The sequence below is a fragment of the Tachyglossus aculeatus genome, chromosome 1 (assembly GCF_015852505.1).
Source record: "Tachyglossus aculeatus isolate mTacAcu1 chromosome 1, mTacAcu1.pri, whole genome shotgun sequence".
NCBI classification, from domain to species: domain Eukaryota; kingdom Metazoa; phylum Chordata; class Mammalia; order Monotremata; family Tachyglossidae; genus Tachyglossus; species Tachyglossus aculeatus.
This window is the reverse complement of record NC_052066.1, coordinates 3,187,384-3,207,452: the sequence shown is the minus strand read 5'-3', so window position 1 is coordinate 3,207,452 and position 20,069 is coordinate 3,187,384. Positions and strand designations below refer to the sequence as shown.

The 20,069-nt window shown below is 43.8% G+C and overlaps 1 protein-coding gene across 1 annotated transcript in view; it reads left to right on the top strand.

The window, feature by feature from the left end:
• The window catches only part of CFAP221 (cilia and flagella associated protein 221), a 164,435-nt gene that overhangs the window by 69,529 nt on the left and 74,837 nt on the right, over positions 1-20,069 (top strand). The window contains 2 exon segments of the mRNA XM_038747004.1: positions 10,461-10,572; positions 19,277-19,385. Of these exon segments, the coding sequence (XP_038602932.1) occupies positions 10,461-10,572; positions 19,277-19,385 (221 nt within the window).

The following is a 20,069-nucleotide window of genomic DNA, read 5'->3' as shown; positions in this document are numbered from 1 at the left end:
AAAATCAATCAATCAATCAATCATATTTATTGAGCGCTTAGTGTGTGCTGAGCACTGTACTAAGCGCTTGGGAAGTACAAGCTGGCAACATCTAGAGACGGTCCCTACCCAACAGTGGGCTCACAGTCTAGAAGGGGGAGACAGAGAACAAAACCAAACATACTAACAAAATAAAATAAATAGAATAGATAGGTACAAGTAAAATAAATAAATAAATAGAGTAATAAATATGTACAAACATCTATACATATATACAGGTGCTGTGGGGAAGGGAAGGAGGTAAGGCAGGGGGATGGATGCGGGGGATGGAGGGGGGGGGGATGAGGGGGAGGTTAAGACTGTGAGCCCCATTGTGGGACAAACTGATCACCATGTATCTCCCCCCCAGCGCTTAGAACAGTGCTTGGCACATAGTAAGCGCTTAACAAATACCAAAATTATTATTATTATTACCTTGTAATAATAATAGCATTTATAACCTGTAACCTTGTAGCATTTATAACTTGTAACCTCCCCAGCGCTTAGAACAGTGCTTTGCACATAGTAAGTGCTTAATAAATGCCATTATTATTAAGTGACTTGCCCAAAGTCACACAGCTGATAAGTGGCGCAGGCGGGATTAGAACCCACGACCTCTGACTCCTAAGCCCGGGCTCTTTCCACTGAGCCACGCCGCTCCAAAGCACTCAGTGCAGTGCCCTGCATGCAGGAACCGCTCAGTAATGATGTGTCTGTTATTAATAATAATGGTATTTGTTCATTCATTCGTTCATTCAGTCGTATTTATTGAGCACTGACTTGTGTGCAGAGCACTGTACTAAGCGCTTGGGAAGTACAAGTAATCAGGGTAAATAATAATCATGGCATTTGTTCATTCATGCATTCATTCATTCAATCGTATTTATTGAGCGCTTACTGTATGCAGAGAGCACTGTACTAAGTGCTTGGGAAGTACAAGTAATCAGGGCAAATAATAATAATGGCATTTGTTCATTCATTCAATCGTTTTTTTTGAGCACTGACTGTGTGCAGAGCACTGTACTAAGTGCTTGGGAAGTACAAGTAATCGGGGTAAATAATAATCATGGCATTTGTTCATTCATGCATTCATTTATTCAATCGTATTTATTGAGCGCTTACTGTGTGCAGAGCACTGGATTAAGCGCTTGGAAAGTACAAGTAATCGGGGTAAATAATAATCATGGCATTTGCTCATTCATTCAATCGTATTTATTGAGCGCTTACTGTGCGGACCACTGTACTAAGCACTTGGAAAGTACAAGTAATTGGGGTAAATAATAATCATGGCATTTGCTCATTCATTCAATCGTATTTATTGAGCGCTTACTGTGTGTGGAGCACTGTACTAAGCGCTTGGGAAGTACAAGTAATCGGGGTAAATAATAATCATGGCATTTGTTCATTCATGCATTCATTCATTGAATCGTATTTATTGAGTGCTTACTGTGTGCAGAGCACTGGACTAAGTGCTTGGGAAGTCCAGTAATTGGGGTAAATAATAATCGTGGCATTTGTTCATTCATGCATTCATTCATTCAATCGTATTTATTGAGCATTCACTGTGTGCAGAGCACTGGATTAAGCGCTTGGGAAGTACAAGTAATTGGGGTAAATTATAATCATGGCATTTGTTCATTCATTCAGTCATATTTATTGAGCACTTACTGTGTGTGGAGCACTGTACTAAGCGCTTGGGAAGTACCAGTAGTCAGGGTAAATAATAATCATGGCATTTGTTCATTCAATCGTATTTATTGAGCGCTTACTGTGTGCGGAGCATTGTACTAAGCGCTTGGGAAGTACAGGTAATTGGGGTAAATAATAATCATGGCATTTGCTCATTCATTCATTCAATCGTATTTACTGAGCGCTTACTGTGTGCAGAGCACTGGATTAAGCGCTTGGGAAGTACAAGTAATTGGGGTAAATAATAATCATGGCATTTGTTCATTCATTCAGTCATATTTATTGAGCACTTACTGTGTGCGGAGCACTGTACTAAGCACTTGGAAAGTACAAGTAGTCGGGGTAAATAATAACCGTGGCATTTGTTCATTCATTCAATTGAATTTATTGAGTGCTTACTGTGTGCAGAGCACTGGACTAAGCACTTGGGAAGTATAAGTAATCGGGGTAAATAATAATCATGGCATTTGTTCATTCATGCATTCATTCATTCAGTCGTATTTATTGAGCACTTACTGTGTGCAGAGCACTGGATTAAGCGCTTGGAAAGTACAAGTAATTGGGGTACATAATAATCATGGCATTTGTTCATTCATTCAATCATATTTATTGAGCACTTACTGTGTGCGGAGCACTGTACTAAGCGCTTGGGAAGTACCAGTAGTCAGGGTAAATAATAATCATGGCATTTGTTCATTCATTCAGTCGTATTTATTGAGCGCTTACTGTGTGTGGAGCATTGTACTAAGCGCTTGGGAAGTACAAGTAATCGGGGTAAATAATAATCATGGCATTTGTTCATTCATGCATTCATTCATTCAATCGTATTTATTGAGCACTTACTGTGTGTAGAGCACTGGACTAAGCACTTGGGAAGTATAAGTAATCGGGGTAAATAATAATCATGGCATTTGTTCATTCATTCAGTCACATTTATTGAGCACTTACTGTGTGTGGAGCACTGTACTAAGCGCTTGGGAAGTATCAGTAGTCAGGGTAAATAATAATCATGGCATTTGTTCATTCAATCGTATTTATTGAGCGCTTACTGTGTGCGGAGCATTGTACTAAGCGCTTGGGAAGTACAGGTAATCGAGGTAAATAATAATCATGGCTTTTGCTCATTCATTCATTCAATCGTATTTACTGAGCGCTTACTGTGTGCAGAGCACTGGATTAAGCGCTTGGGAAGTACAAGTAATTGGGGTAAATAATAACCATGGCATTTGTTCATTCATTCAATTGAATTTATTGAGCGCTTACTGTGTGCAGAGCACTGGACTAAGCACTTGGGAAGTATAAGTAATCGGGGTAAATAATAATCATGGCATTTGTTCATTCATGCATTCATTCATTCAGTCGTATTTATTGAGCACTTACTGTGTGTAGAGCACTGGACTAAGCACTTGGGAAGTATAAGTAATCGGGGTAAATAATAATCATGGCATTTGTTCATTCATTCAATGGTATTTATTGAGCACTTACTGTGTGCTGAGCACTGGACGAAGCACTTGGAAAGTACAAGTAGTCGGGGTAAATAATAATCATGGCATTTGTTCATTCATTCAATCGTATTTATTGAGCGCTTACTGTGTGCGGAGCACTGGACGAAGCACTTGGAAAGTACAAGTAGTCGGGGTAAATAATAATCATGGCATTTGTTCATTCATTCAGTTGAATTTATTGAGCACTTACTGTGTGTAGAGCACTGTACTAAGCGCTTGGGAAGTACAAGTAATCGGGGTAAATAATAGTCATGGCATTTATTCACTCATTCAATCGTATTTACTGAGAGCTTACTGTGTGCAGAGCACTGGATAAAGCGTTTGGGAAGTACAAGTAATCGGGGTAAGTAATAACCATGGCATTTGTTCATTCATTCAATCGTATTTATTGAGCGCTTACTGTGTGCGGAGCACTGTACTAAGCGCTTGGGAAGTACAAGTAATCAGGGTAAATAATAGTCATGGCATTTGTTCATTCATTCAATCGTATTTACTGAGCGCTTACTGTGTGCAGAGCACTAGATTAAGCGCTTGGGGTGTACAAGTAATCGGGGTAAATAATCATGGCATTTGTTCATTCATTCAATCATATTTATTGAGCGCTTACTGTGTTTGGAGCACTGTACTAAGCGCTTGGGAAGTCCAAGTCGGCAACACATAGAGACAGTCCCTACCCAACAAGTAATCGGGGTAAATAATAATCGTGGCATTTGTTCATTCATGCATTCATTCATTCAATCGTATTTATTGAGCGCTTACTGTGTGCAGAGCACTGGACTAAGCGCTTGGGAAGTACAAGTAATCGGTGTAAATAATAATTATGGCATTTGTGGGTAGGGACCGTCTCTATATGTTGCCAACTTGTACTTCCCAAGCGCTTAGTACAGTATTCTGCGCACTGTAAGCTCTCAATAAATACGATTGATTGATTGATTGATTGATTTGTTCATTCATTCAATTGTATTTATTGGGCGCTTACTGTGTGCAGAGCACTGGACTAAGCGCTTGGGAAGTACAAGTAATCGGGGTAAATAATAATCATGGCATTTGTTCATTCATTCAATCGTATTTATTGAGCGCTTACTGTGTGCGGAGCACTGTACCAAGCGCTTGGGAAGTACAAGTAATCGGGGTAAATAATAATTATGGCATTTGTGGGTAGGGACCATCTTTATATGTTGCCAACTTGTACTTCCCAAGCGCTTAGTCCAGTGCTCCGCACACAGTAAGCGCTCAGTAAATACGATCCGCACACAGTAAGCGCTCAATAAATACGATTGAATGTCAATCGAATTTACTGAGCGCTTACTGTGTGCGGAGCACTGGACTAAGCGCTTGGGAAGTACAAGTCGTTAACAGATGGAGATGGTCCCTCCCCAACAACGGGCTCACAGTCTAGAAGGGGGAGAGAGACAACAAAACAAGTAGACTGGAGTCAAAACCGTCAGAATAAATAGAATTATGGCTATAGTATATCAATCAATCAATCAATCATATTTATTGAGCGCTTACAGAAGCAGCATGGCTCAGTGGAAAGAGCCCGGGCTTTGGAGTCAGAGGTCATGGGTTCAAATCCCGGCTCTGCCACGTCAGCTGTGTGACTTTGGTCAAGTCACTTAACTTCTCTGGGCCTCAGTTCCCTCATCTGGAAAATGGGGATGAAGACTGTGAGCACCCCGTGGGACAACCTGATCAGCTCGTAACCTCCCCAGCGCTTAGAATAGTGCTTTGCACATAGTAAGCGCTTAATAAATGCTATCATTATTATTATTATTATTACTGTGTGCAGAGCACTGTACTAAGCGCTTGGGAAGTCCAAGTTGGCAACACATAGAGACAGTCCCTACCCAACAGTGGGCTCACAGTCTAGAATATCTAGTATATCATTAGTTAAGCGCTTACTTTGGACCCCCACAATGAGGGGATGAGGGGCAGAGGAGGAATTTGCGAAGGAGATGGAGAATGAGCGGCCAGAGATCCAGGAGGAGAACCAGGAGAGGACAGTGTCCGGAAAGCCGAGGTGGGATAATATTTTCAGGAGAAGGGGGTGGGCCGCAGTGTCAAAGACAGCGGAGAGGTCCAGGGGGAGGAGGATGGAGTAGACGCCGTTGGATTTGGCAAGAAGGAGATCATGGGTGACCTTGGAGAGGGCGATTTCTGTGGAGTGAAGGGGACGGCCGTCCGATCGGAGGGGGGCCAGGAGAGAATTGGAGGAGAGAAACTTGAGACAGCGGGTGTAAGCCGAGGTTGGATAATATTTTCAGGAGCAGGGGGTGGGCCGCAGTGTCAAAGACAGTGGAGAGGTCCGGGGGATGAGGATGGAGTAGACGCCGTTGGATTTGGCAAGAAGGAGATCATGGGTGACCTTGGAGAGGGCAATTTCTGTGGAGTGAAGGGGACGGCCGTCAGATCGGAGGGGGTCCAGGAGAAAATTGGAGGAGATAAAGTCGAGACAGCGGGTGTAAGATGAGGTTGGATAATATTTTCAGGAGAAGCGGGTGGGCTGCAGTGTCAAAGACAGCAGAGAGGTCCAGGGGGATGAGGATGGAGTAGACGCCGTTGGATTTGGCAAGAAGGAGATCATGGGTGACCTTGGACAGGGCAATTTCTGTGGAGTGAAGGGGATGGCTGTCAGATCGGAGGGGGTCCAGGAGAAAATTGGAGGAGATAAAGTCGAGACAGCGGGTGTAAGCCGCGGTTGGATAATATTTTCAGAAGCAGGGGGTGGGCCTCAGTGCCAAAGACAGCGGAGAGGTCCAGGGGGATCGATCAATCAATCAGTCAATCAATCAAGCATATTTATTGAGCACTTACTGTTTGCAGAGCACTGTACTAAGTGCTTGAAGGATGAGGATGGAGTAGACGCCGTTGGATTTGGCAAGAAGGGGATCATGGGTAACCTTGGAGAGGGCGATTTCTGTGGAGTGAAGGGGACAGCCGTCCGATCGGAGGGGGGCCAGGAGAAAATTGGAGGAGAGAAACTTGAGACTTCGGGTGTAAAATGAGGTTGGATAATATTTTCTGGAGAAGGGGGTGGGCCGCAGTGTCGAAGACAGCCAAAAGGTCCACGGGGATGAGGATGGAGTAGACGCCGTTGGATTTGGCAAGAAGGAGATCATGGGTGACCTTGGAGAGGGCGATTTCTGTGGAGTGAAGGGGACGGCCGTCAGATTGGAGGGGGTCCAGGAGAGAATTGGAGGAGAGAAACTTGAGACTGTGAGCCCACTGTTGGGTAGGGACCGTCTCTATATGTTGCCATCTTGTACTTCCCAAGCGCTTAGTCCAGTGCTCTGCACACAGTAAGCGCTCAATAAATACGATTGATTGATTGATTGATTGAGACAGCTGGTGTAGACGACTCGCTCCGTTAGAGGAATGGTAGGAGGGAGATGGGGCGGTAACTGGAGGGAGCCGTGGGGTCAAGGGAGGGTCTTTTTAGGATAAGGGAGACGTGGGAATGTTGCCATGGGGTCAAGGGAAGGTTTTTTTTTAGGATAAGGGAGACGTGGGCATGTTTAAAAGCAGTGGGGAAGACGCCATTCGAGAGTGAACAATTGAAGATGGCAGTTAGGAAGGGAAGAAGGAAGGGGGTGAGAGTTTTGATGAGAATAATAATAATCATCAATCGTATTTATTGAGCGCTTACTATGTGCAGAGCACTGTACTAAGCGCTCGGGAAGTACAAATTGGCAATAATGATCATTGTGGGTTTTTTTAAGCGCTTACTGTGGGCCAGGCCCTGTACTAAGCGCTGGGTAGATCCAAGCTAATCAGGTTGGACACAGTCCCCGTCCCACATGGGGCTCACAGTCTCATTCCCCATTTTAGGGATGAGGAAACTGAGGCCCAGAGAAGTGAAGCCCAGGGAAGGCCTCTTCCAGGAGGCCTTCCCAGACTGAGCCCCCTCCTCCCCTTCCCCATCCCCCCTGCCTTACCTCCTTCCCCTCCCCACAGCACCTGGATATATGTATATATGTTTGTACGGATTTATTACTCTATTTAATAATAATAATGATGGTATTTGTTAATCGCTTACTATGTGCAAATCAATCAATCAATCAATCAATCGTATTTATTGAGCGCTTACTGTGTGCAGAGCACTGGACTAAGCACTTGGGAAGTACAAGCTGGCAACATGTAGAGACGGTCCCTACCCAACAGTGGGCTCACAGTCTAAAAGGGGGAGACAGAAAACAAAACCAAACATACTAACAAAATAAAATAAATAGAATAGATAGGTACAAGTTCCAAGCGCTGGGGAGGTTACAAGGTGATCAGGTGGTCCCACGGGGGGCTCACAGTCTTCATCCCCATTTTCCAGATGAGGGGACTGAGGCCCAGAGAAGTGAAGTGACTTGCCCAGAGTCACACAGCTGACAGTTGACAGAGCCGGGATTTGAACCCATGACCTCTGACTCCGAAGCCCGGGCTCTTTCCACTGAGCCACGCTGCTTCTCTAAATATTTATTGATTTTATTTGCACCTATTTATTCTATTGATTTTATTTTGTTCCTATGTTTAGTTTTGTTCGCTGTCTCCCCCTTCTAGACTGTGAGCCCGCTGTTGGGTAGGGACCGTCTCTATATGTTGCCGACTTGGACTTCCCAAGCGCTTAGTACAGTGCTCTGCACACAGTAAGAGCTCAATAAGTACGATTGAATGAATGAATGAGTGAATGAAAGTGACTGGTCCAAGGTCATACAGCAGACAAGTGGCAGAGTCGGGATTAGAACTCATGACCTTCTGGATCCCAGGTAAAGGCTCTGCCCATTATGCCGTGCCATACTCTATTGTCCTCTCCCCAGTGTTCAGTACAGTGCTCTGCACACAGTAGACTAGAAGCTCCTCGAAGGCTACTAGCTCTAGTGTCCTCTCAACCAATCAATTAATCGATCAATTGTATTTATTGAGCGCTTTCTATTTATTCATTTGTACTTATTGAGTGCTTACTGTGTGCAGGGCACTGTAGTAAGTGTTTGGGGAAGTACAATACTATGTACAGAGCACTGTAGTAGCGTGGCTCAGTGGAAAGAGCTCGGGCTTTGGAGTCAGAGGTCATGGGTTCGAATCCCGACTCCGCCACACGTCTGCCGTGTGACCTTGGGCAAGTCATTTAACTTTTAGACTGTTTTAGCCTGTGAGCCCACTGTTGGGTAGGGACTGTCTCTATATGTTGCCAACTTGTACTTCCCAAGCGCTTAGTACAGTGCTCTGCCCACAATAAGCGCTCAATAAATACGATCGATGATGGATTTAACTTCTCTGAGCCTCAGTTACCTCATCTGTAAAATGGGGATGAAGACTGTGAGCCTCCCATGGGACAACCTGATCACCTTGTAATCTTCCCCAGCGCTTAGAACAGTGCTTTGCACATAGTAAGTGCTTAATAAATGCCATTATTATTATTATTATTAGTAGTAGTAGTAGTAAGCGCTTGGGGGAGGACAGTGCAATAGAATTAGCAGGCATGTTCCTGCTCACAACAAGCTTGAACTCTAGAGGGGGAGTGCTCTTCCAAGCGCTCAGCACAGTGCTCTGCACACAGTAAACTCAGAAGGACCTGGGTTCTAATCCCGACCCTGCCCCTTGTCTGCTGTGTGATCTTGAGCAAGTCACTTCACTTCTCTGTGCCTCAGTTGCCTCATCTGTAAAAGGGGGATGAAGACTGTGAGCCCCACGGGGGACAGGGACTGTGTCCAACCTGAGTAGCTTGGAACCAGTGCTTAGAACAGTGCTCAACAAATACCATCATTAATAATAATAATAATGGTATTTGTTAAGCACTTACTATGTGCCAAGCACTGTTCTAAGCGCTGGAGTAGATACAAGGTCATCAGGTTGTCCCACTTGGGGCTCACAGTCTTAATCCCCATTTTACAGAGGAGGGAACTGAGGCCCAGAGAAGTGAAGTGACTTGCCCAAAGTCACATGGCTGACAAGTGGCGGAGTCGGGATTAGAACCCACGACCTCTGACTCCCAAGCCCGGGCTCTTTAATGATAATGATGGCATTTATTAAGCGCTTACTATGTGCAAAGCACTGTTCTAAGCGCTGGGGAGGTTACAAGGTGATCAGGTTGCCCCATGGGGGGGCTCACAGTCTTCATCCCCATTTTCCAGATGAGGGAACTGAGGCCCAGAGAAGTGAAGTGACTTGCCCAAAGTCACCCACTTGACAATTGGTGGGGCCAGGGTTCGAACCCACGACCTCTGACTCCAAAGCCCGAGCTCTTTCCACTGAGCCACGCTGCCTCCCCCCAAGCATTCAGTGTGGCTCAGTGGAAAGAGCCCGGGCTTTGGAGTCAGAGGTCATGGGTTCGAATCCCACTCTGTCAATTGTCAGCTGTGTGACTTTGGGCAAGTCACTTCACTTCTCTGGGCCTCAGTTCCCTCATCTGTAAAATGGGGATGAAGACTGTGAGCCCCCCGTGGAACAACCTGATCACCTTGTACCTCCCCAGTGCTTAGAACAGTGCTCTGCACATAGTAAGCACTTAATAAATGCTATTATTATTATTATTATTATTATTACTATTATTATTATTGTTATTATTCTCTGGGCCTCAGTTACCTCATCTGTAAAATGGGGATAAAGACTGTGAGCCCCCCGTGGGACAACCAGATCACCTTGTAACCTCCCCAGTGCTTAGAACAGTGTTTGGCACATAATAAGCACTTAATAAATGCCATTATTTTTATGGGTTCATGTCCTAGCTCCTCCAATTGTCAGCTGTGTGACTTTGGGCAAGTCACTTCACTTCTCTGGGCCTCAGTTCCCTCATCTGTAAAATGGGGATGAAGACTGTGAGCCCCCCATGGGACAACCTGATCATCATCATCATCAATCGTGTTTGTTGAGCGCTTACTGTGTGCAGAGCACTGTACTAAGCGCTTGGGAAGTACCACTTGGCAACATAGAGAGACAGTCCCTACCCAACAGTGGGCTCACAGGCTTCACAACCTGATCACCTTGTTACCTCCCCAGTGCTTAGAACAGTGCTTTGCACATAGTAAGCGCTTAATAAATGCCATTATCATCATCATCATCATCATCAATCGTATTTACTGAGCACTTACTATGTGCAGAGCACTGTACTAAGCGCTTGGGAAGTACAAATTGGCAACATATAGAGACAGTCCCTACCCAACAGTATTATTATTATTATTATTATATTCAGCACAGTGCTTCGCACACAGTACCGTGCTCAGCCGACGTTGTCGGCTGAGCGGATGTCGACTTTGTCCGTAGGAAATTCAGTTTCAGAACTTGCGATTTCCCTCGGATTTGTCCAGTCCCTTCTCCGTGGCCGCCGTTTTGAACCAAGAACCGGGAAAGCTGAAGATCAAGGATTTGAAAGCAGGTGAGAGGGCAGGGGCCCCAGGTGGACGCCCCCAAATCAATCAATCAATCAATCAATCGTATTGATTGAGCGCTTACTGTGTGCAGAGCACTGGACTAAGCGCTTGGGAAGTCCAAGTTGGCAACATATAGAGACGGTTCCTACCCAACAGTGGGCTCACAGTCTAAAAGGGGGAGACGGAGAACAAAACCAAACATACTAACAAAAGAAAATAAATAGAATAGATATGGACAAGTAAAATAAATAAATAAATAGAGTAATAAATATGTACAAAAATCAGCTGATCTCCCCTTCCCACGGCCCCTACCTCCACCTGAGCTCATGTGGGCCTGCTGTTGGGTCTCTATATGTTGCCAACTTGGACTTCCCAAGCGCTTAGTACAGTGCTCTGCACACAGTAAGCACTCAATAAATACAATTGATGGGATGAATGAATGAAGAATAATAATAATAAAAAATGCACACATCGCTCAATTTATTAAGCGCTCAATAAATGCAATTGAACGAATGAATGCATGAATAACCACCCAATGCCCCTACTATGAGCCTGCTGTTGGGTAGGGACCGTCTCTAGATGTTGCCAACTTGTCCTTCCCAAGCGCTTAGTACAGTGCTCTGCACACAGTAAGCGCTCAATAAATACGATTGCATGAATGAAGAATAATAATAATAAAAAATGCACACATTGCTCAATTTATTAAGCGCTCAATAAATGCGATTGAATGAATGAATGCATGACTAACCACCCAAAGCCCCCACTATGAGCCCGCTGTTGGGTAGGGACCGTCTCTAGATGTTGCCAACTTGGACTTCCCAAGCACTTAGTCCAGTGCTCTGCACACAGTAAGCGCTCAATAAATACGATTGAATGAATGAATGAAGAATAATAATAAAAAATGCGCACATTGCTCAATTTATTAAGCGCTCAATAAATGCGATTGAACGAATGAATGCATGACTAACCACCCAACACCCCCACTATGAGCCCGCTGGTGGGTAGGGACCGTCTCTAGATGTTGCCAACTTGTCCTTCCCAAGCCCAAGCGCTTAGTACAGTGCTCTGCACACAGTAAGCACTCAATAAATACGATTGAAGGAATGAATGAATGAAGAAGAATAATAATAAAAAATGCACAAATCGCTCAATTCATTAAGCGCTCAATAAATGCAATTGAACGAATGAATGCATGAATAACCACCCAACGCTCCCCAACCCAGCCCTTAAATACAAACCTTAGTTCCGTACCTAATTATAATAATAATAATAATAATAATAATAATGTTCATTCAATCGTATTTATTGAGCGCTTACTGTGTGCAGAGCACTGTGCTAAGCGCTTGGGAAACACGAGTCGTGGTTAAGGCTCTGCCACTTAGCTGTGTGACTTTGGGCAAGTCACCTCACTTCTCTGGGCCTCAGTTCCCTCATCTGTAAAATGGGGATTAAGACTGTGAGCCCCCTGTGGGACAACCTGATCACCTTGTATCCCCCCCACCCCCAGCGCTTAATCAATCAATCAATCAATCAATCAATCAATCAATCAATCGTATTTATTGAGCACTTACTGTGTGCAGAGCACTGGACTAAGCGCTTGGGAAGTCCAAGTTGGCAACATCTAGAGACGGTCCCTACCCAACACTGGGCTCACAGTCTAGAAGGGGGAGACAGAGAACAAAACAAAACATATTAACAAAATAAAATAAAGAGAATAAATATGTACAAATAAAATAAATAAATAGAGGAATAAATCCATACAAACATATATCCATATATCCAGGTGCTGTGGGGAGGGGAAGGAGGTAAGGCGGGGGGGGGGGGATGGAGAGGGGGAGAAGGGGGAGAGCAGAACAGTGCTTTATTTCTTTATTTTATTTTATTTTTTGAGTAGCAGCATGGCTCAGTGGAAAGAGCCCGGGCTTTGGAGTCCGAGGTCATGGGTTCGAATACCGACTCTGCCACATGTCTGCTGGGTGACCTTGGGCAAGTCACTCCACTTCTCTGAGCCTCAGTTCCCTCACCTGTAAAATGGGGATGAAGACTGTGAGCCCCATGTGGGACAACCTGATCACCTTGTAACCTCCCCAGCGCTTAGAACAGTGCTTTACACAGAGTAAGCGCTTAACAAATGCCAACATTATTATTATTAGTAGTAGTAATAGTAGTAGTAGTAGTAGTAGTAGTAGTAGTAGTAGTAGTAGTAGACTGTGAGCCCACTGTTGGGTAGGGACTGTCTCTATATGTTGCCAACTTGTACTTCCCAAGCGCTTAGTACAGTGCTCTGCACATAGTAAGCGCTCAATAAATATGATTGATAGTAGTAGTAGTAGTAGTAGTAGTAGTAGTAGTAGTAGCAGTAGTGTATATGTTGCCAACTTGTACTTCCCAAGCGCTTAGTACAGTGCTCTGCACACAGTAAGAGCTCAATAAATACGATTGATTGATAGTAGTAGTAGCAGTAGCAGTAGTAGTAGTAGTAGTAGTAGTAGTAGTAGTAGTAGTAGTAGTAGTAGTAGTAGTAGTAGTAGTAGTAGTATATGCCAGGCACTGTACTAAGTGCTGGAGTGGATACAAACAAATGGGGTTGGACACTTTCCCTGTCCCACGTGGGGCTCACAGTCTCCATCCCCATTTTCCAGGTGAGGGAACTGAGGCCCAGAGAAGTGAAGTGACACGCCCAAGGTCACACAGCAGACAAGTGGTAGAGCCAGGATTAGAACCCAGGCCCTTCTGACTCCCAAGCCTGTGCTCTATCCATGCTGCTTCTCAGCTACCTCCCAGCCCCCAGCGGCTGTGTGACCTTGAGCTAGTCACTTCCCTTAGAGAAGCAGCTTGGCTCAGTGGAAAAGAACCCGGGCTTTGGAGTCAGAGGTCATGGGTTCAAATCCCGGCTCCGCCACTTGTCAGCTGTGTGACTTTGGGCAAGTCACTTCACTTCTCTGGGCCTCAGTTCCCTCATCTGGAAAATGGGGATGAAGACTGTGAGCCCCACGGGGGACAACCTCATGACCTTGTATCCCCCCAGCGCTTAGAACAGTGCTTTGCACATAGTAAGCGCTTAATAAATGCCATCATTATTATTCCCTTCTCTGGGCCTCAGTTCCCTCATCTGTAAAATGGGGATGAAGACTGTGAGCTCTGTGTGGGACAGGGATTGTGTCCAGTCTAACTAACCTGTACCTACCCCAGCGCTCAGAACAGCGCCTGGCACATAGTAAGCGCTTACTATGAGAAGCCGCGTGGCTCGGTGGAAAGAGCCCGGGCTTGGGAGTCAGGGGTCATGAGTTCTAATCCCGCTCCACCATTCGTCTGCTGAGTGACCTTGGGCAAGTCACTTCAATCAATCAATCAATCAATCAATTGTATTTATTGAGCGCTTACTGTGTGCAGAGCACTGTATTAAGTGCTTGGGAAGTCCAAGTTGGCAACATATAGAGACAGTCCCTACCCATCATCATCATCATCATCATCAATCGTATTTATTGAGCGCTTACTATGTGCACAGCGCTGTACTAAGCGCTTGGGAAGTCCAAATTGGCAACATCTAGAGACGGTCCCTACCCAACAGTGGGCTCACAGTCTAAAACAAAGGGGGAGACAGAGAACAAAACCAAACATACTAAAAAAATAAAACATATAGAATAGATATGGACAAGTAAAATAAATCAATAAATAGAGTAATAAATATGTACAAACATAGGTACATATATACTTCACTTTTCTGGGCCTCAGTTCCCTCATCTGGAAAATGGGGATGAAGACTGTGAGCCCCGCGTGGGACAACCTGATCACCTTGTATCCCCGTCCAAGGCTTAGAACAGTGTTTTGCACATAGGAAGCGCTTAACAAATACCAACATAATTATTACTTAATAAGTACCATAATAATAATGATGATCATTAATAATTATATAATTATTATAATTGTAATATATTATATATTGATATATTATATATATATGGTATTATTATCATCGTCTACTAGCTCTATTGTCCTCTGCTTAACAAATACCAACATTATTATCATTATTATGATTACTTAACAAGTACCATAATAATGATAATGATCATTGATAATTATATAATTATCATAACCATAATATATTTATGTATGATATATTATCATTATCATCACGTCTACTAGTTCTATTGTCCTCTGCTTAACAAATACCAACATTATTATCATTATGATTACTTAACAAGTACCATAGTAATAATGATCATTAATAACTATATAATTATTATTATTATATTATATTATATATACCATATATATACACCATAATTATTATTATTATTATTATCATGTCTACTAGCTCTATTGTCCTCTCCCAAGCGCTCAGTACAGTGCTCTGCACACAGTAGGCTACCATAATTATTATCATTATTCTCACGTCTACTAGCTCTTTTGTCCTCTCCCAAACACTCAGTACAGTGCTCTGCACACAGTAGACTACCATAATTATTATTATTATTATCATGTCTACTAGCTCTATTGTCCTCTCCCAAACGCTCAGTACAGTGCTCAGCACACAGTAGACTACCATAATAATTATTATTATCATGTCTACTAGCTCTACTGTCCTCTCCCAAGCGCTCTGTACAGTTCATCAGCACACAGTACACTACCATAATTATTATTATTGTCATGTCTACTAGCTCTATTGTCAATCAATCAATCAATCAATCGTATTTATTGAGCGCTTACTGTGTGCAGAGCACTGTACTAAGCGCTTGGGAAGTCCAAGTTGGCAACATCTAGAGACGGTCCCTACCCAACAGTGGGCTCACAGTCTAGAAGGGGGAGACAGAGAACAATATATTGTCCTCTCCCAAGCGCTCAGTACAGTGCTCAGCACACAGTAGACTACCATAATTATTATTATTATCACGTCTACTAGCTCTACTGTCCTCTCCCAAACGCTCAGTACAGTGCTCTGCACATAGTAGACTACCATAATTATTATTATTATGTCTCCTAGCTCTATTGTCCTCTCCCAAATGCTCAGTACAGTGTTCTGCACATAGTAGACTACCATAATTATTATTATTATGTCTCCTAGCTCTATTGTCCTCTCCCAAACGCTCAGTACAGTGCTCAGCACACAGTAGACTACCATAATTATTATTATTATCACGTCTACTAGCTCTACTGTCCTCTCCCAAACGCTTAGTACAGTGCTCTGCACACAGTAGACTACCATAATTATTATTATTATTATCATGTCTACTAGCTCTACTGTCCTCTCCCAAGTGCTCAGTACAGTGCTCTGCACACGGTAGACTACCATAATTATTATTATTATTGTCATCATCAATCGTATTTATTGAGCACTTACTGTGTGCAGAGCACTGTACTAAGCGCTTGGTAGACTACCAAGTACATCATTATTATTATTATTATTATTAGATGACCATAATTATTATTATTATCACGTCTACTAGCTCTACTGTCCTCTCCCAAGCGCTCAGTACAGTGCTCAGCACACAGTAGACTGCCATAATAATTATTATTATTATCACGTCTACTAGCTCTACTGTCCTCTCCCAAGCGCTCAGTACAGTGCTCTGAACACAGTAGACTACCATAATTATTATTATTGTTATCATTTCTACTAGCTCTACTGTCCTCTCCCAAACGCTCAGTACAGTGCTCTGCACACAGTAGACTACCATAATAATTATTATTATTATCACGTCTACTAGCTCTACTGTCCTCTCCCAAACGCTCAGTACAGTGCTCAGCACACAGTGGACTACCCTAATTATTATTATTATCACGTGTACTAGCTCTACTGTCCTCTCCCAAGTGCTCAGTACAGTGCTCTGCACACAGTAGACTACCATAATTATTATTATTGTTATCATTTCTACTAGCTCTACTGTCCTCTCCCAAACGCTCAGTACAGTGCTCTGCACACAGTAGACTACCATAATTATTATTATTATCATGTCTCCTAGCTCTGTTGTCCTCTCCCAAACACTCAGTACAGTGCTCAGCACACAGTAGACTACCATAATTATTATTATTGTCATGTCTACTAGCTCTACTGTCCTCTCCCAAACGCTCAGTACAGTGCTCTGCACACAGTAGACTACCATAATTATTATTATTGTCATGTCTACTAGCTCTACTGTCCTCTCCCAGGCGCTCAGTACAGTTCATCAGCACACAGTACACTACCATAATTATTATTATTGTCATGTCTACTAGCTCTATTGTCAATCAATCAATCAATCAATCGTATTTATTGAGCGCTTACTGTGTGCAGAGCACTGTACTAAGCGCTTGGGAAGTCCAAGTTGGCAACATCTAGAGACGGTCCCTACCCAACAGTGGGCTCACAGTCTAGAAGGGGGAGACAGAGAACAATATATTGTCCTCTCCCAAGCGCTCAGTACAGTGCTCAGCACACAGTAGACTACCATAATTATTATTATTATCACGTCTACTAGCTCTACTGTCCTCTCCCAAACGCTCAGTACAGTGCTCTGCACATAGTAGACTACCATAATTATTATTATTATGTCTCCTAGCTCTACTGTCCTCTCCCAAACGCTCAGTACAGTGTTCTGCACATAGTAGACTACCATAATTATTATTATTATGTCTCCTAGCTCTATTGTCCTCTCCCAAACGCTCAGTACAGTGCTCAGCACACAGTAGACTACCATAATTATTATTATTATCACGTCTACTAGCTCTACTGTCCTCTCCCAAACGCTTAGTACAGTGCTCTGCACACAGTAGACTACCATAACTATTATTATTATTATCATGTCTACTAGCTCTACTGTCCTCTCCCAAGTGCTCAGTACAGTGCTCTGCACACGGTAGACTACCATAATTATTATTATTATTGTCATCATCAATCGTATTTATTGAGCACTTACTGTGTGCAGAGCACTGTACTAAGCGCTTGGTAGACTACCAAGTACATCATTATTATTATTATTATTATTAGATGACCATAATTATTATTATTATCACATCTACTAGCTCTACTGTCCTCTCCCAAGCACTCAGTACAGTTCATCAGCACACAGTACACTACCATAATTATTATTATTGTTATCATGTCTGCTCTGTTGTCCTCTCCCAAGCGCTCAGTACAGTGCTCAGCACACAGTAGACTGCCATAATAATTATTATTATTATCACGTCTACTAGCTCTACTGTCCTCTCCCAAGCGCTCAGTACAGTGCTCTGCACACAGTAGACTACCATAATAATTATTATTATTATCACGTCTACTAGCTCTACTGTCCTCTCCCAAACGCTCAGTACAGTGCTCAGCACACAGTAGACTACCATAATTATTATTATTGTCATGTCTACTAGCTCTATTGTCCTCTCCCAAACGCTCAGTACAGTGCTCTGCACACAGTAGACTACCATAATAATAATTATTATTATGTTCACTAGCTCTACTGTCCTCTCCCCAACGCTCAGTACAGTGCTCAGCACACAGTAGACTACCATAATTATTATTATTATTATCATGTCTACTAGCTCTATTGTCCTCTCCCAAACGCTCAGTACAGTGCTCTGCACACAGTAGACTACCATAATTATTATTATTATTATCACGTCTACTAGCTCTACTGTCCTCTCCCAAGTGCTCAGTACAGTGCTCAGCACACGGTAGACTACCATAATTATTATTATTATTGTCATCATCAATCGTATTTACTGAGCGCTTACTGTGTGCAGAGCACTGTACTAAGCGCTGGGTAGACTACCAAGTACATCATTATTATTATTATTATTATTAGACTACCCTAATCATTATTATTATCACGTCTACTAGCTCTACTGTCCTCTCCCAAGCGCTCAGTACAGTTCATCAGCACACAGTACACTACCATAATTATTATTATTGTTATCATGTCTGCTCTGTTGTCCTCTCCCAAGCGCTCAGTACAGTGCTCAGCACACAGTAGACTACCATAATTATTATTATTGTCATGTCTACTATCTCTACTGTCCTCTCCCAAACGCTCAGTACAGTGCTGTGCACACCATAGACTACCTAATTATTATTATTATCATGTCTACCAGCTCTACTGTCCTCTCCCAAACGCTCAGTACAGTGCTCAGCACACAGTAGACTACCATAATTATTATTATTGTTATTATCACATCTACTAGCTCTACTGTCCTCTCTCAAGCGCTCAGTACAGTGCTCTGCACACAGTAGACCACCATAATTATTATTATCACGTCTACTAGCTCTACTGTCCTCTCCCAAGCGCTCAGTACAGTTCATCAGCACACAGTAGACTACCATAATTATTATTATTATCATCATCATCATCATCAATCGTATTTATTGAGCGCTTACTATGTGCAGAGCACTGTACTAAGCGCTTGGGAAGTACAAATTGGCAACATATAGAGACAGTCATTATCACGTCTACTAGCTCAACTGTCCTCTCCCAAGCACTCAGTACAGTTCATCAGCACACAGTACACTACCATAATTATTATTATTGTTATCACGTCTGCTCTGTTGTCCTCTCCCAAGCGCTCAGTACAGTGCTCAGCACACGGTAGACTGTCAGCTCCTCGAGGGCAGGGACGTGTCTACTCTACCGGACTCTCGCGAGCGCTCAGTCCACTGCCCTGCGACCGCGGCCGCGATGGAGGGATCGATCGACGGCCCCGGGGGGCTGGATTCGAACTCAGGGCCGATTGTGTTGGCAGCCCTGAGCCAAGGCCCGGACGTGTGGCAGACGAGGCAGCTGAAAGAGGCGCGATTTGAGCAGCGGGCCCGGCTGGACGCCCAGAGCGAGGCCGCCAACCATCTCAAGTGGTGAGTAGGACCCACCGGTCCCCACCGACGGCCGTCCACTACAGTCCCCTGCACATCCTTTCGTTCAATCCTATGTACTGAGCGCTTATGGTGTGCAGAGCACTGGACTAAGCGCTTGGGAAGTCCAAGTCGGCCAAAGATAGAGACGGTCCCAACAACGGGCTCACAAAGGCCGCACACTACAGTCCCCTAAACATTCATTCATTCATTCAATCCTATTTATTGAGCGCTTACTGTGTGCAGAGCACTGGACTAAGCGCTCGGGAAGTCCAAGCTGGCCAAAGATAGAGACGGTCCCAACAACGGGCTCACAACGGCCGCCCACTACAGTCCTCTACGCATCCATTCATTCATTCAATCCTATTTATTGAGCGCTTACTGTGTGCAGAGCACTGGACTAAGCGCTTGGGAAGTCCAAGTCGGCCAAAGATAGAGACGGTCCCAATGACGGACTCATAACAGCCGCCCACTACAGTCCTCCACACATCCATCCATTCATTCAATCCTATTTACTGAGAGCTTACTGTGTGCAGAACACTGGACTAAGCGCTTGGGAAGTCCAAGTCGGCCAAGGATAGAGACGGTCCCAACAATGGGCTCACAACAGCCGCCCACTACAGTCCCCTCCACATCCATTCATTCAATCAATCAATCGTATTTATTGAGCGCTTAGAGACGGTCCCA